This window comes from Nomascus leucogenys, chromosome 5 (genome assembly GCF_006542625.1).
Source record: "Nomascus leucogenys isolate Asia chromosome 5, Asia_NLE_v1, whole genome shotgun sequence".
NCBI classification, from domain to species: Eukaryota; Metazoa; Chordata; class Mammalia; order Primates; family Hylobatidae; genus Nomascus; species Nomascus leucogenys.
Window position 1 is genome coordinate 129,057,576 of NC_044385.1, and position 16,202 is coordinate 129,073,777.

At 41.4% G+C, this 16,202-nt stretch overlaps 1 protein-coding gene across 4 annotated transcripts in view; it reads left to right on the top strand.

Moving 5' to 3' along the window:
• BIVM (basic, immunoglobulin-like variable motif containing) overlaps nt 1-16,202 on the top strand; it is a 42,161-nt gene that overhangs the window by 692 nt on the left and 25,267 nt on the right. For 2 of the 4 annotated variants that reach the window (XM_030813665.1, XM_030813667.1), the window contains exons 2-3: nt 5,578-5,661; nt 7,421-8,020. In XM_030813665.1, the coding sequence (XP_030669525.1) occupies nt 7,543-8,020 (478 nt within the window). In that variant the 5' untranslated portion in view covers nt 5,578-5,661; nt 7,421-7,542. Of the gene's footprint in view, nt 1-626; nt 998-4,971; nt 5,662-7,420; nt 8,021-16,202 lie in introns of those variants that run through there. The other 2 variants (XM_030813666.1, XM_030813668.1) reach the window with 2 other exon arrangements.

Consider the following 16,202-nt stretch of genomic DNA (forward strand, 5'->3'; position numbering starts at 1 on the left):
ATGGGTGCCCGCTCTCCTGGGAAGGAGTAGGGGGAAGAGCTGGGTCGCAGGGGGAACAGAAGCGCCAGGGAGAGAAGGGCCTAGCCCTCTGGTGAACAAAGCTCGATTAGGAGGTGTCCATGTGGATACCGGTGACCCCTGTGCGGCCGTCGGTCCCCACGCGACGCTGGGCAGGGTCCGGGAACCAGCGCGCGGCGGCCGTCGCCTTCCCCTGCACGCCAGCACCCGGGTCCGGGCCGCCGCCAGGAGTCACGTGCTCACCGCCCTGGTCAGCTCGGGAGTCGGACCCGGAGCCGCCTCCTCTGCCTGCCTCCCTCTTGCCAGCTGCCCCGAAAACCCAGAAGAGCCGGTGGCTCCGAGTCAAGGCGGGCCTGGTCCGGCGCCAGGAGAGGGGGTTTCTTTCCTATTTTCTTTTGTGCAATTGTCATTATTAATGATATCGACTCGTTTGCTCAAACAGTCGAATCGGAGCCCCAGCTCTTAGCCCGGAAGCAGCAATTGCCCGTGGGCCCCCTTTAACACCGACAGCGTCCCCTGGGCCCGGGGCAAGCAAGTTCTAGGCGGTCACCCCCGGGCCTCGGCGCGCTCCCCCTGGCGGAGAGCCTCGTCTTCCGGCCGGTGAGGGAAGGTAGAGGCGCGGAGTAGGGGCGAGGAGGCCTCGGCGGCCCTTGGGCTCTGCGGGCTGGGGACTCGGGGTGCCCGCGACACGCGCGGAGGCGCGGGCTGGGGTGGCCGCGGGCAGGGGGCGCAGCCGCGCTCCTTCCTCTCTGCCCGCGTCGCCTCCGCGCGCACTGGTTCTGCGCGGCGGGGCTTGGCCTGCGCGACTGTCTCCTCCGTCCCGGCGGCCTCCGAGCCCGGCCGAGCAGCGAGCTTGTCAGAGGACGGTGGTGGAAACGCTCCCGGCCTCCCCAGGGGCTCGGGCTGGAGGCTGGCGCCAGGCGCGGAGGACTCCCGGTATCTTTTGACAGGCTGGCGCCTCGGCTCTGGGGACCCGCAGGTCTGAAGGGGAGGAAGGGGCCTGGAGGGCGCGGGAGGACACCGGGTGGGAAGGGTGGCATTAGCTCGGCCGGGGGCTATGCGCCTCTGGTTTCGCCTTCCCGCACATATTCGACCCTTACGAGGTCACCGGAATGCCCCTGCTCCTCAGTTGCCTTCTATACAGGATATCAGTCAGGTTATTGTGTTATATGAAAAAGCTTTACTGAAAAGGTTTTTAGAGATGTTTGGTTCTCTCATAAACTTGATACTTGAGAATACAGACAAAATATAACCTGAAAAGACTATAACCTAGGCGATGAAGATTGGCTTTACAAATGGACTTTTATTTTACAGAACACTTCGTTCAGTGACTTTGAACAATCATGACTCTGGCGGTGCTTTTAAAGCTTGCCGTTTTATAAATTATTGCTTTGCATACGAGCAAACCATATTTCTATTGCTTATGACGTGATTTTATGAGTAAGCTATTGGTTGAGCCTGAGGTCATGCAGTCATTCTTAGTAGTAAATCTTTTTTTTTTTTTTGAGACGGAGTTTTGCTCTGATCGACCAGGCTGGAGTGCAATGGTGCAACTGCAGCCTCTGCCTCTGGTGTTCAAGCGATTCTCCAGCCTTGCCTCCTGAGTAGCTGGGCCTACAGGCATGTGCCACCACGCGCGACTAGTTTTGGACCTTTTTTTAAATTTTTTTTTTTTTTAGTAGAAACGGGTCTCACCATGTTGGCCGGGCTGGCCTCAAACTCCTGACCTCAGATGATCCACCCGCCTCAGCCTCCCAAAGTGCTGGGATTACAGGCGTGAGCCACCGCGCCGGCTTAGTAAATCTTAATATAGCAACACCTCACTTGCCTGGAAGAGGGAACCACAATCAATCAAAATGAGGGCCTACAGTAATGCCTGGCATGATGCAAACACTTAAAAATTATCTGTTGAATGAGACGTCTACAAATGCTAGGCCCTGGGGATACAATAATCCGGAAAACCAGACTTGCAGGATGCAGACATTGATCGTATAAACAGATACACACAGAAGTAAGTGTAAAATTGCCACCTGGTAAGACCTGTGTGAGGAAGGTACTGGAATCTGTACCGGGTGACCTGGCCTAGTTTGAGAAGCCAAGAAAGTTTCCCCCAGAAAGTGACATTTGAGCTGACATTGTTAAGATGAATGGGAGTGAGCTAAGTAAGGGAGACAGTATTGGGAGAACCAAAAAGTAACATGGAGCTTGGGGGGTGGGGGAAGAGAATGAGATGGAGCTAACCAGATACATCTAGAGACCATCAGGAGTTGGCCTTTTGTTCTAAGAGCAGAGGCTTTCAGGCAGAGGAGTTCTGTGAACATATATATGTAGCAAACTTTATTTTCTAATATCTCTGCACAGGTCAGGTTAGAAGTGTCAACTCACTGGGAATAGTTTATAAATAGAGAAAAGGAGATACAAGATGAGTCAAAACAGTGACAGCTGCAGCCTATAAAGTGGAGGGACAAACTGCCTCTCTATAGCTCAGTATTGTTGATAATGATTCTGTTATTAGTATTATCAGTAATAAATTGTGCTTAGTGTACTTTAAGAAAGCTAGAATCTGAGCATGCAATAATAGAAGCCCCCTTGGCCTCTTGGGGCTACTATAGTGAGAGAATAGACGTGAGACACAGTGTGGAAAGAAAGTAAGCACTAGCAGTGTTTGGGTTGTGGGATTTGGGTAATTTCCATTTTCCTGTAATTTCTTTTAGTACTTTGCATTTTTTGTAATGTTTTACTTATAAAATCTATGAATATTACATTTTCACAGAGAAATGTACATAAATATAGTTTCCAATGAGAATGTTTCCTGCCCTTGGATTTTAGTGACGGTCGATATAAAATGCATCCTTGTGTTGATGATCTTCATTTTTTTTTTGCTAAAACTTTGACCAAAGAGATCATCTTATTCCGTGACCATTATTTAAAAGCAAACAAACCAAAAACACAAACAAAACCAGACTGTTACTTTTTTCTCTCTTTCCTTTTTTTTTTTTGGAGACAGAGTCTTGCTTTGTTGCCCAGGCTGGAGTGCAGTGGTGTGATCATAGCTCACTGCAGCCTCAAACTCCTGGCCTCAAGCGATTCTTTTGCCTCAGCCTCCCAAAGCACAGATATTACAGGTATCAGCCACTGTGCCTGGCCCACACTGTTACACTTTTTATTAATCAAGTGCTGTGTTCTATCTTTAGCTTTCAGGAAGCTTACCCCCAATTTTTGTGCTTAAATGCAGTCATTTCCCTTTGCCTATGTTTTTGATAAGAATATTCTCCATGGCTGGGCATGGTGGCTTGTGCCTGTAATGCCAGCAATTTGGGAGGCTGAGGTGGGAGGATTGCTTGAAGCCAAGAAGTCAAGACCAGCCTAGGCAACATAGCAAGACCCTGTTTCTTAAAAAAAAAAAAAAAAAAAAAAAAAAATTATTCTATGTATGTTCCAAATGAGCATACTTTTACAATCCCTGCCGGGTGCAGTGGCTCATTCCTATAATCCCAGCACTTTGGGAGGCCGAAGCCGGCAGATCACCCGAGGTCAGGAGTTCCAGACCAGCCTGGCCAACATGGTGAAACCCCATCTCTACTGAAAAATACAAAAATTAGCCAGGCATGGTGGCTAATTACCTGCCTGTAATTCCAGCTACTCCAGAGGCTGAGGCAGGAGAATCTCTTGAACCCAGGAGGCAGAGGTTGCAGTGAGCTGAGATCCCGCCATTGCACTCCAGCCTGGGCAACAGAGCAAGATTCCATCTCAAAAAAATCAAATCAAATCAAATCCCTACACTGTCACACAGAGAGCTGGTCCCACAGGCAAAATTCCATTCAGTGTGAGGAAGGAAGCCCTGGGAAAGTGGAAGCCAAGTCTGAGATAAGGATATAAAAGGGGCAGGGCCTGGAACATTTCCGTCTCCCCACCAAACTCACTCTAATAACCTTTCTCTATTGCTTCTCACCGAGACCATATGCTCTTTCGTTCCTCACCTCACACAGCCCACCCCCATGACCCCAATACTACAAATACCTACCTCTCTGTCCACCACACTGATGTAGAGAAAGGCATGAAGGTCACAGATGAGAAGTAGAAAATGCTATGTTAGGACACCCGCTAAGAATCAGAACAGCTCTGTCTTCCAAAAAGACAAGAGTTTGGTCTGAACAATGCCAGGTACTGAGCTTCCCTCTGCCATCACCGTTGCACGACCAGATGAATAAGGAGAGAGCACCACTTCCACTTGAGGACCCACTACACCTACTCCAAGAATTTTTTTTACCAAAAGAAAGTGAAAGTTTTCAAAGTGAAACCACGGGAGGTTCCACCTTTCGTGGTAATATTCCTATCCAACTGACCCTCCTGCAAACAACTATAAACTCTGCACAAATTATTTTAAAACTGAAGAATTTTTTTGTTCGTTTGTTTGTTTTGAGACAGGATGGAGTGCAGGTCATCCAGGCTGGAGTGCAGTGGCGCGATCTTGGCTCAACGCAACTTCTGCATTCGAGGCTCAGGCAATTCTTCTGCCTCAGCCTCCCGAGTAGCTGGGATTACAGGCACGCGTCACTACCGCCTGGCTAATTTTTATCTTTTTTTTGAGATGGAGTGTCACTCTGTCACCCAGGCTGGAGTGCAATGGCACGATCTCAGCTCACTGCAACCTCCACCTCCTGGGTTCAAGCAGTTCTCCTGCCTCAGCCTCCCAAGTAGGTGCGATTACAGGTGCGTGCCACCATGCCCAGCTAATTTTTTTGTATTTTTTAATAGAGACGGGAGTTTCACCATGTGTGCCAGGCTGGTCTCGAACTCCTGACCTTGTGATCCACCCGCCTCGGCCTCCCAAAGTGCTGGGATTACAGGTGTGAGCCACCGCACCCAGCCCTTACTGTCTGGCTAATTTTTAAATTTTCAGTCGAGCTGGGGTTTCACCATATTGGCCAGGCTAGTCTCGAACTCCTGACCTCAAATGATCCACCCGCTTCAGCCTCCCAAAGTGCTGGGATTACAGGCACGGGCCACCACACCAGGCCTAAAAACTGAAGGTTTGAATAGAGAAAAAGCATGCTTTAAAAGTAAAGAAAATGGAATTTTGCCTAGCACATGTGGAGTCCTAATATGCAGCTCTATTTCCTTAAATTCCATGAAAGCCATGCAGTACCTTTGCTAGTTTCTCCTCACAGATCAGGATAACCTAGGGGGCTCTTATGTGAATCGTCTTCTATTTCTTGCGGCCTAACTCATAGGCTTTTGTTGTTCAATATTTGTATGATGGTTTTGATACTATTTTTTTGTAACCCATGACAGTTATTTTTATTTCTAATTTTTTAAGTAAGCAAATGGGCAGAGATATTAACTGTTAAAAGTCCAACTGATCACCCAGGGTGGATTGAATCTCTTGACTGATGCTCTGTTGCCGGAGCCCTGAGAAACCCTCATGGCACCTGCCTGGGGTTGTCTGCTGTGTGTCCTGGGATGGTTCCATTCACCAAGGACTTCCTCTGGTATAAATCTTCAGCTTTCTTGCATGCCCTCAGTTGCTATTTAAGCTTTCTGTTTTCTTCCCTAAAGGAATCAGTTTAGACTTGAAATTCAGTTTTTCCTGAAACTGATCAGAAGTTAGTGACACCTTGATTGGATCCGTTTGTCTGTCAGGTGATGAATCTTTGAAAAATTTACTTTCTGTATTCTGTGTTGATTTAAATCTGTGGCCATTATTCATCATGTATCCCTTATGCCTATGTACGTAAAAAATCGTGCTAATGCATTATTTTTTAGACAACTTTATGGAGGTATAATTCACACACCATATAATTTACCCATTAAGTTATGCAATTCATTGGCTTTTAGTGTATTTACAAAGTTGTATGTTCATTGCCACAATCATTTATAGAATATTATCATTATTACAAAAAGAAACTCCCATCACCCCCAAACCCCAAGCCCTAGGCAACCATGAATCTACTTTCTGTCTGCATAGATTTGCCTGTTCTGGACATGTTATATAAATAGAATAATACACTATCTGGTCCTTTGTGATGATCTTCTTTTACTCACTATAATGTTTTCAGGGTTCATCCATGTTGTAGCATGGGTCAGTACTTCATTTCTTTTTATTGCCAAATAATATTCCATTGTATGGATATACCACATTTTATTTATACATTCATCAGTTGGTGGACATTTGGGTTGTTTCCATTTTTTGGCCATTATGAATAATGCTGGTATTAACATTTGTATGAAGATGTATTTTCGTCTGTCATGGATATATACCTAGTCATGAAATTGCTGGACCATATGGTAACTCTGTTTAATTTTTGGAAGAACTGTTTTCCAAAGCAACTGGACCATTTTACATTTCCACTAGCAGTGTATGAGGGTTATGATTTCTCCACGTCCTCACCAACCTTTTTGATTATAGCCATTCTAGTGGGTGTGAGGTGTTATCTCATTGTGGTTTTGATTTGTATTTCCATGATGGCTAATTATACTGAGCATCTTTTCATGTGCCTATTGGCCATTTATTTTTATTTTTGAGACAGTCTCACTCTGTTGCCCAGGCTAGAGTGTAGTGGTGCGATCTCAGCTCATTGGTTCGAGCGATTCTTATGTCTCAGCCTCCCGAGTAGCTGAGACTACAGGCACGTGCCACCACACCTGGCTAATTTTTGTATTTTTAGAAGAGATGGGGTTTCACCATGTTGGCCAGGCTGGTCTTGAACTCTTGACCCCAAGTGATCCACCTGCCTTGGCCTCCCAAAGTGCTAGATTACAGGTGTGAGTGACTGCGCCTGGCCTTACTGGCTATTTTTATACTGATTTTGGAGAAGACACTATTCAGATACTTTGCCCATTTTTAAAAATTGGGCTATTTGCTGGCCGGGCGCGGTGGCTCACACCTGTAATTCCAGCACTTTGGGAGGCAGAGGTGGGCAGATTACTTGAGGTCAGGATTTTGAGACCAGCCTGACCAAGATGGAGAAACCCCGTCTCTACTAAAAATACAAAATTAGCCGGGTGTGGTGGCACATGCCTGTAATCCCAGCTACTTGGGAGGCTGAGGCAGGAGAATCACTTGAACCCGGGAGGCGGAGGTTGCAGTGAGCCGAGATCATGCCATTGCACTCCAGCCTGGGCAACAAGAGTGAAACTCCATCTCAAAAAAAAAAAAAAAAAATGGGCTATTTGCTTTTTAATTAATTATTGGGCTATTTGCTTTTTAATTATTTAAAAATAATTTAATGCATATTTTAGACTAATTTAAAAAATAAGATAGTGATTGTGACTCCAGTCATATGGTAGTTGTAAAATTAATATAGAATGAAGGCATATGTATGCATAAAACTTGCTATGCTTTTTAGTGGCTCTTTGTGTATCTGGTGGATTGTTGATCATTCTTTTTCCTTCCTCTTAGGAGCTCATTTTGCAGCTCTCAAGCTTTTATAGCATGCTGTAAACAATTGTCAAAGTTGTTTATCAAGAAACAGATAGAGTTGCAACTTCTTTCTAGTAATAGAAACTTTTACACTGCATTCAATGCCTAACGTTGCAGAAACAGAAAGGTCAAATGATTCTGGAAATGGTGAGCACAAATCTGAGAGAAAGTCACCTGAAGAGAATCTACAAGGTGCTGTAAAATCTTGCTGCACAAGTGCCTCAGGAGCACCCTTGGGTCCCAAAGGAGATGGTCATTATCCATGGAGTTGTCCAGTGACTCATACACGGGAAAAAATTTATGCCATCTGTTCGGACTATGCCTTTCTCAACCAGGCGACCTCAATCTATAAAACTCCAAATCCATCCCGCTCTTCTTGCCTCCCTGATAGTACCTCTTTATCTGCTGGAAATAATTCATCAAGATACATTGGTATCCCGACTAGTACATCGGAAATCATCTACAATGAAGAAAATAGCTTGGAAAACTTATCCAACAGCCTGGGCAAGCTACCTCTCGCATGGGAAATTGATAAATCTGAATTTGATGGGGTGACCACAAATTCGAAACATAAATCAGGTAAGGAGGGAGCCATGAAGTTCATATGTGAAAATAACGAGAAACCAAACACTATGTCTTGTTTAATCTTCCCATTACACATAGTTTCCTTGTATAATACTAGATAAGGAACATGGCTATCATCTTGTCTGTCATTGTAGTTTTAGGAAAGTAACCTTGACATAGGGCATGTAGTTCATTACGGGGCTTCCCCTGGAAACTTCAAGCATAGCCTTTGTACTAACTATTTTGAGAGCTTTGAAAATCTTATAATGTTGTAAAATATTATAAACAGATGGTAGCTTAGAAAAGGTTAATAACATGGCTAGAATAACTTACTACTATTTCATAGTTTTATAGGCACATGAAGTCGCATTTCCTGACCAGACATCTCTTTTTCTTACTATATAGTGTTTTAGCTTTTTTTCTTGTTAAAATTTTTTAGGCACCCAGCAAAGCCTCCATGTACCACCGAGTGGGTTGTGTACTGCTCAATTTAAGAGGATGCTGTTTACCTAGGTTGTGCATAACTTTCACAGTTGCAATGGGGTGGTCCTATGGCAGATAGAAATACTGTACACTTCTTTCTTTTGAATTCAAAGTAATACAGGAATTTTATGAGGCAGGTACTGTTAGCCCCATTTGTAGGTGAAGAAATTGAGGCTTAGAGGGGATAAATCTCTAGAGCGAAGTTGCAGAGTTAATAAGAGGTCAAACTAGGATTTGTATTTTACTTCTAGGCTTCTCTGATGATTTTGTAAAACCTTAATGCTTCTGCTTGTTCATCTGCAAAATCAATTTGTTTCATAGAATGTTATGTAAATTTGTAATTCTCAAGGGTAGGAGGGGGATTTTGCTTTTTTGTCTAAATTTGTAGGTAATGAGTCTGCAATTTTCTTTTTGTCTAATGCCTTTGTCCAGTTTTGGAATTAGGGCTATGCAAATCTTCTAAGAAAAGTTGGGAAGTGTTATTCCCTCCTGTTTTCTGAGGATTTTCAGAGAGATTTTAAAATCTCTGTTTATAGTTATGGAGTTGTCTTGATTTCTGTTAATTTCTGACAAATTTTAATTTGTCCATGTCATTTAAGTTGTCAAATTTGGGGACTTAATGTTATCCCTCTAACATCTAAGGAATCTTTATTGACAACTCCTTTTGCATCCTAATACTGGTAATTAATTTATTTTCTCTATTTTTTTTAAGCTGATCAGTCTAGCTAGGAGTTTATCAATTTTGTTAATCTTTTCAAATAACCAGGTTTTAGTGTTGTTAATTTTCTCAATTGTTTGTTTTCTATTTCATTGGTTTCTGCTCTTTATTATTTGCTTCCTCTGACTTACTTTGGGTTTACTTTGTTCTTCATTTTCTGACTTCTTAAGATGGAAGCTTAGATCATTGATTTTAGACTTTTCTACCATAAGCATATAATACTCCAAATTGCTAAGTACTGCTTTAGCTGCAGCACACAAATTTTGATATGCTTATTATTATTATTTAATTGGAAACATTTTCTAATTTCCTTTGCAATTTATTCTTTGATACATGTATTACTTAGATGTATGCTGTTTAATTTCTAGATATTAATCGTTTTTCTAAATATTGATTTCTAGTTTAGTTCCATTGTGGACAGAGGGCATATGCTCTCAGTCTTTTTAAATTTACTGAGACTTGTTTTATGACCCAACATATGGTCTATCTTGGTGAATGTACCATGTGTACTTGAAAAGAATGTGCATTCTGCAGTCATTGGGAGTATCTATAAATATTAATTATGTCAAAGTGTTTGAAATTGTCATTCACATCTTTTGTGTCTCTGCTTAACTTGTGCCTTGTTGTATCAATTACCAAAAGAAGGGTGTTAAAAATCTTCAACTATGATTGTGAAGTTGTCTTTTCTCCATTTAATTTCTTTTTTAAAAACGAATACATGTCTAATAACAGAAAATTTACCGTCTTAACCATTTTTACTTGTACAGTTTAGTGGCATTAAGTACATTTACGTTGTTGTGCAACCATCATCACTATTCATCTCCAAATCTCTTTTCTTTTCTTTTTTTTTTTTTTTTGAGACAGTGTCTCGCTCTGTCGCCCAGGCTGGAGTGCAGTGGCGCGATCTTGGCTCACTGCAAGCACCGCCTCCCGGGTTCACGCCATTCTCCTGCCTCAGCCTCCCGAGTATCTGGGACTATAGGCGCCCTTCACTGCGCCCGGCTCCTTTTTTGTATTTTTAGTAGGGACGGGGTTTCACCGTGGTCTCGACCTCCTGACCTTGTGATCCGCCCGCCTCGGCCACCCAAAGTGCTGGGATTACAGGCGTGAGCCACCGCGCCTGGCCCTTCTTTTCATCTTACAAAATAAACTTTGTACCCATTTAACAATAAATCCTCATTCCTTCTCCTCACAGTCCCTGGAAACCACAATTTTACTTTTTGTCACTGTGAATTTGACTATTCTAGGTACCTTATGTAAGTGAAATCATAAAGTATTTGTCTTTTTATGACTGGTTTATTTATAGCCACCCCTGTTCTCTTCTGGGTACTATTTGCTTTGGAATACTTATTTCCATCCTTTTACTTTCAGCCTATTTGTATCTCTAGATCTAAAGTGAGTGTTTAAGAGACGGCATATAGTTAGCTAATTTTTTCTGTTTCTATTTTTGTATGTGAACCCACGTATACAAAAACATATTTTTAAAAAATCCATTCTGCCAATCTCTGCGTTTTGAGTGGGGAATTTAATCCATTTACATTTAAAGTAATCACTGATAAGGAGAGACTTTTGTCATTTTACTACTTGTTATTTATATGTAAAAACTCTGTTCCTATACTGCTTCATCCCCACTCACTTTCAGTTATTGATGTTATAAAATTACATATTTATATATTGTCTGTCTGAAGACATAAACTAGTAATTTTTATGTATTAATCTCTTAAATAATATGGAAAACAAAATGTGGAGTTACAAACCAAAGTTATTATAATAATAACTTTTTTATTTTTATTTTTTATTTTGAAATAGGGTCTTGCTCTCTTGCCCAGACTGGAGTGCAGTGGCACGACCATGGCTTACTGCAGCCTTGACCTCCCAGGCTTAAGCAATCCTCCCACTTCAGCCTCCTGAGTAGCTGGGACTACAGGTGCACATCACCACGCCTGGCTAATTTTTTTTATTTTTTTGTAGAGATAGAGTCTCACTATGTTGCCAGGGCTGGTCTTGAACTCCTGGGCTCAAGCAATCCTCCTGCCTCGGCCTTGCAAAGTGCTGGGAATACAGGCATGGGCCACTGCTCCTGGCCTACTACTAGCTTTTAAACTAATAATGATTTTTAAAAAATGTATTAGTCTCATAAATCATATAGAATACAAAAACTGGAGTTGCAAACTAACAAAATAAACACTGGCTTTTATAATTGTTCATGTATTACCTGCACTGAAGTAAATTTATTTCTTCCTATGGCTTTGAGGTACTAGCTAACGTCCTTTCATTTCAACCAGCAGGAATCCTTTTAGCACTCCTTACAGGGCAAGTCTAGTCGTAATAAACTCCCTCAGTTTTTGTTTGTCTGGGAATGTCTGAGTTTCTTCTTCACTTCTGAAGGACAGTTTTGCTGGATTTAGAATTCTTGTTTGAATTTTTTTTTTTATTTTAGCACTTTGAATATATCAGCCCACTTCCTTCTGGCTTCCAAAGTTTCTGATGAGAAATCTGTTGATATTCTTATTAACAGTCCATTGTATGTGATGAGTTGCTTCTCTTGTGTTGCTTTTAAGAGTCTGTCTTTGTCTTTTTGCAATTTTTAAATTTTTTATTTGTGACGGAGTTTTGTTCTTGTTGCCCAGGTTGGAGTGCAATGGCACGATCTTGGCTCACCACAACCTCCACCTTCTGGGTTCAAGCGATTCTCCTGCCACAGCCTCCCAAGCAGCTGGGATTACAGGCATGCGCCACCATGCCTGGCTAATTTTGTATTTTTAGTAGAGACGGGGTTTCTCCATGTTGGTCAGGCTGGTCTTGAACTCCTGACCTCAGGTCATCCACCTGCCTCAGCCTCCCAAAGTGCTGGGATTACAGACGTGAGCCACTGTGCCCGGCCTTACAATTTTATTATAACGTATATTGGTGTGGGTCTTTCTAAGTTCATCCTACTTGGAAATTGTTGAGTTTCTTGGATGTTTACATTCCAGTTTTTTAAATCAAATTTGGAAAGTTTTTAGCCATTATTTGTTTGGATAATCTCTCTACTCCTTTTTCAGTGGCTTCTCCTTCTGGAACTTCTGCAATGCATAGGTTGGCCTACTTGATGGTGTCCCCAGGTCCCTTAAGGTCTGTTCACTTTTCTTCAGACCTTTTTCTTTCTGTTCCTCATACTCAGTTATTTCAGTTTTCCCATCTTCAAGGTCACTAATTTTTCTGCCTGCTCAAAACTGCCTTTGAATCACTCTAGTGAGTTTTTCATTTCAGTTATTACATTTTTCAGCCCAATAATTTATTTTTGGTTTTAAGTTTTCTATCTCTTCATTGATATTTCCATGTTCTTCATACATACATCTTTCGTTAGTTCTTTTAGCATCTTTAAGATAGTGGTTTTAAAGTCCTTGTCTAGCAAGTCTGCCATTTGGTCTTTCCAGAGATGCTTTCTGTTGGTTTATATATTTTTTTGTTTCTTTGAATGGGCCTTATTCTGTTTCTTGTTATTTTTTGTTGTTGTTGTTGGAAACTAGACATTCAAATATTATTTAATAATGTAACTCTGGAAATCAATACCCCTCTTTCCCAGAGTTTGTTGATTTTAGTTTTTGTTTTTTTATTGCCATAGGCTGTTTCTATGCTGGTAATCAACCTGAGGTATACATTTAAGGGCTTCTCAGGGAAAAGCCCCTGCCTTTCTCCGAGTGTGTACAGTGATGTTCTACATTTCCCTGTATAAGTGATTGCTTTTGAATATACTGTTTTTGAAATGTCTGGCTCCCCAAAGGGAAAATGGAGAGAAAAAAAACAGAACAAAAAAACCACACCAAAGGTGCTGGCCCCTTAAGTCCTCCGGAAATTGCTTCAGTTGTAGTGGGAGGGGCTTGCAACATTGGAGGGAGAGTTGCAACAATGGCTGCCCCCCTGTATCTGTGCTTTCAAGATCAGAAGCAGCAGTCAGCAATCAGAACACAGATTTCCAATTTTCATAGGACCTTTTTGCCCACCATGGTTCCCACAAACTGCCTGGAGCTTCTCCAGGAACATATGCACAGTTGCCTGGACTTGGGGATAGGTAGTTGTACCTTGCTATGTGCTGAAATTGGCCAAAATTTGCATTTACTGTTCAGGACTTCCTCTGAAAGTTGCAATCCTTTGAATAGACTCTGGAATTCCAAAATAATTACATCAGACAGTTTCTGCCAGTGCAGTTGTCTAGGTGGGGAGGCAGATTCCTGGTGCCTCCTACACTGCACTTAATTCTGTTAATTTTTTTAAAAATGTAATTTGAAGCTTTGTTGTTAAGTTCACACACATTTATGAGATTTATGCCTTCTTCCTGAATTGACCCTTTTATCATTATAAAATATATTTCGTTATTCCTGGAAGTATTTCTTGTTCTGAAAGTTACTTTGTTTGATATTAATAAATCTCCTCTGCTTTATTTTGATTATATTTGCATGGTTTATATTTTTCCATCTATTTATTTTAGTTCTAGAATTTACATTTTTATAGCTTCTATTTCTCATCTGAGATTTGCTGTATTTTTCACTTATTACAACAGCATGTTATCTATGTCATAACGCATAGTTATAATATCTACTTTAATTTCTTATCTGCAAATTTCAAAATCTGGCTAATCTCAGAGTAGGCCTTATCTTTTTTGTTGAGAATGAGTCATATTTTTCACTTTCCTTACATGTTCTATACTTTTGCATTGTATCCTAGATAGTCGGACTATTATGTTATGGCAACTCTGGTATATTCCTTCAAAGTGTTGATTTTTTTTTGGTTTTGGGAGGCAGTTAATTTGGTTGAACTAAAACTGTAAATTCTGTCTCCTTGGTACAGCTCCAACCATCTCAGTTCAGTTCTTTTAGCTGTGTTGCTTGAATTTGCTCCTTGCATACATGGTCCAGGGGTCAGTCCAAGATTTGGGCCAAATTTATACACAGAATTTGGGCCCCCTCTTCTCTGTGGCTCTCTTCTTTCTGGGTTCCCTCTCACCTCACTTTCAGTGATGGTGTTTGCACAGGACTCTGTCCTTTGGTTCTTCCAGTAAAAAAAGACAGTGGATTTTCTGCTTTTGTTTGCTCTTCTCATACCTTTTTCTAAAAGTCAGTGTGTGGATACATATATCTGTGTGTGTGTGTGTGTGTGTGTGTGTGTGTGTGTGTATTTGGTGTTGAGGCTGTTTGTGTGTGCTGTGGGTAGGGTGAGGAATGGAAGAAGGAACTCAGTAATGAGAAGGAACAGTGGGCGAAGGTTCTTGAAGCTGATGTGATGGGAGGCAGAAGATGCAGGTGTTACTCTTCTATGTTCCCATCTCAAATGGAGCTTTCACTTTGATGTGGCTTCTTTCCCTCAAATCGAGTCAACTTTTGCCTATGGGACCAGCTCTTTCTGTGGCAGTGTGGGGATTTTATGAAGTATGCTCATTTGGACCTTATATGCTCATTGATCCCAGGGGCAATCCTAGATTCAACAAAAAGAGAATGGGGGCAAGGTCATGGAACCCTAGAGGAAAGTGTGAGTACAGACTGTTTGCAGAGTCTGTCAAGGTCATACATTTCCATGTTTCATTAGCCTTAAAATTTTAAGTGGCTGGGAAAACTACTTGGGGAATTAAGTCATTGTTAGGCAGTGAAGACATCTCAAGAAATGTTAGAAACTCATTCTTCTGTTATCTGACTAAGACTCATTTTACCAGTCAAGGAAATTTGGCACCATTAATGAGATTTGGCACAATTGCTCACCTTTGCCAGTGATGTTCAGCTCTGTGAAAAGTGTGTTCTCTGTAAAAACTAAGAAAAAATAATTAAAAGGGTCGAGCACGGTGGCTCACACTTGCAATCCCAGCATTTTGTGAGGCTGAGACAGGTGGATTGTTTGAGCTGAGTTTGAGACCAACCTGGGCAACATAGCGAGACCCTGACTTTATTAAAAATACAAAAATTGGCTGGGCATGGTCGCACACACTCGTGGTCCCAGGTACTCCTGAGGCTGATGTAGGAGGATTGCTTGAGCCCCGGAGGCAGAGGTTGCAATGCGTGGAGATTGCATCACTGCACTCTTGTCTGGGCAACAAAGCAAGACCTTGTCTCAAAACAAACAAACAAACAAACATAAAGAATAATTAAAGGGAAGGTAAAACATTGTTTCTTGACTTTATAGTCTTCATTATTATTACATTTTTACAGAAATTCCCTGTGTAATAATAGTTCCTGAGTTCCAGCTGTTCGTAGGTGTCAAATGGTGTCCATGTATAGTATCTTGAAGGAATAAAACCGATCTCTTTCCATGTTTGCTTACTAGGCATATATGTATATAATCTATTTTGTAATTTATGAATGACTCATAAAAATGAAATATTAGCCGTCAGTTAATTTTTATAATAGAACTGTTGTAAAATAGAATATGTATGAAAGATTAAAGTATTTGAGCATAGCTATCTGAAATCTTAATAGTATTTTAATGAAATGAGGCTTGGATGTTATTTATTGATATTTTACTTTATATAATTTTTACTAGATACTTCACTAAAAATTTAGAAATAAAACATATAAAAAATAAAAACTATAGGGTATAGGGATGGATACCCCATTCTCCATGATGTGGTTATGTCACATTGCATGCTTGTATCAAAACATCTCCATGTACACCTACTATGTACTCTCAAAAATTAAAAAGTACAAATTTTCACTCTTACTTTTGGCTCCCTTTTGTCTAGCCCCCATTTCTCCTTTCCCCAGTAGTAACCACTGTTGTTTGTCTTGAGGGTCTTTTGGAGAATGTATGTATTTGTGTGCATGTATGAGTGTGTGTGTGTGTACATGCATACATACATGCATACATGCACACAGGAGGCTTGCTTTTCATTCTAGTTTCTGTGCTAAAGTTGCATCTTAGTAATGTACATGTGTGCATCATTCTTCATGCATTCCGTCGTCTCTCTAGGTCCAGAGATATTTTTAAACATCACATCATCACATTAATGGATCCAGTGCTTTTACTTTC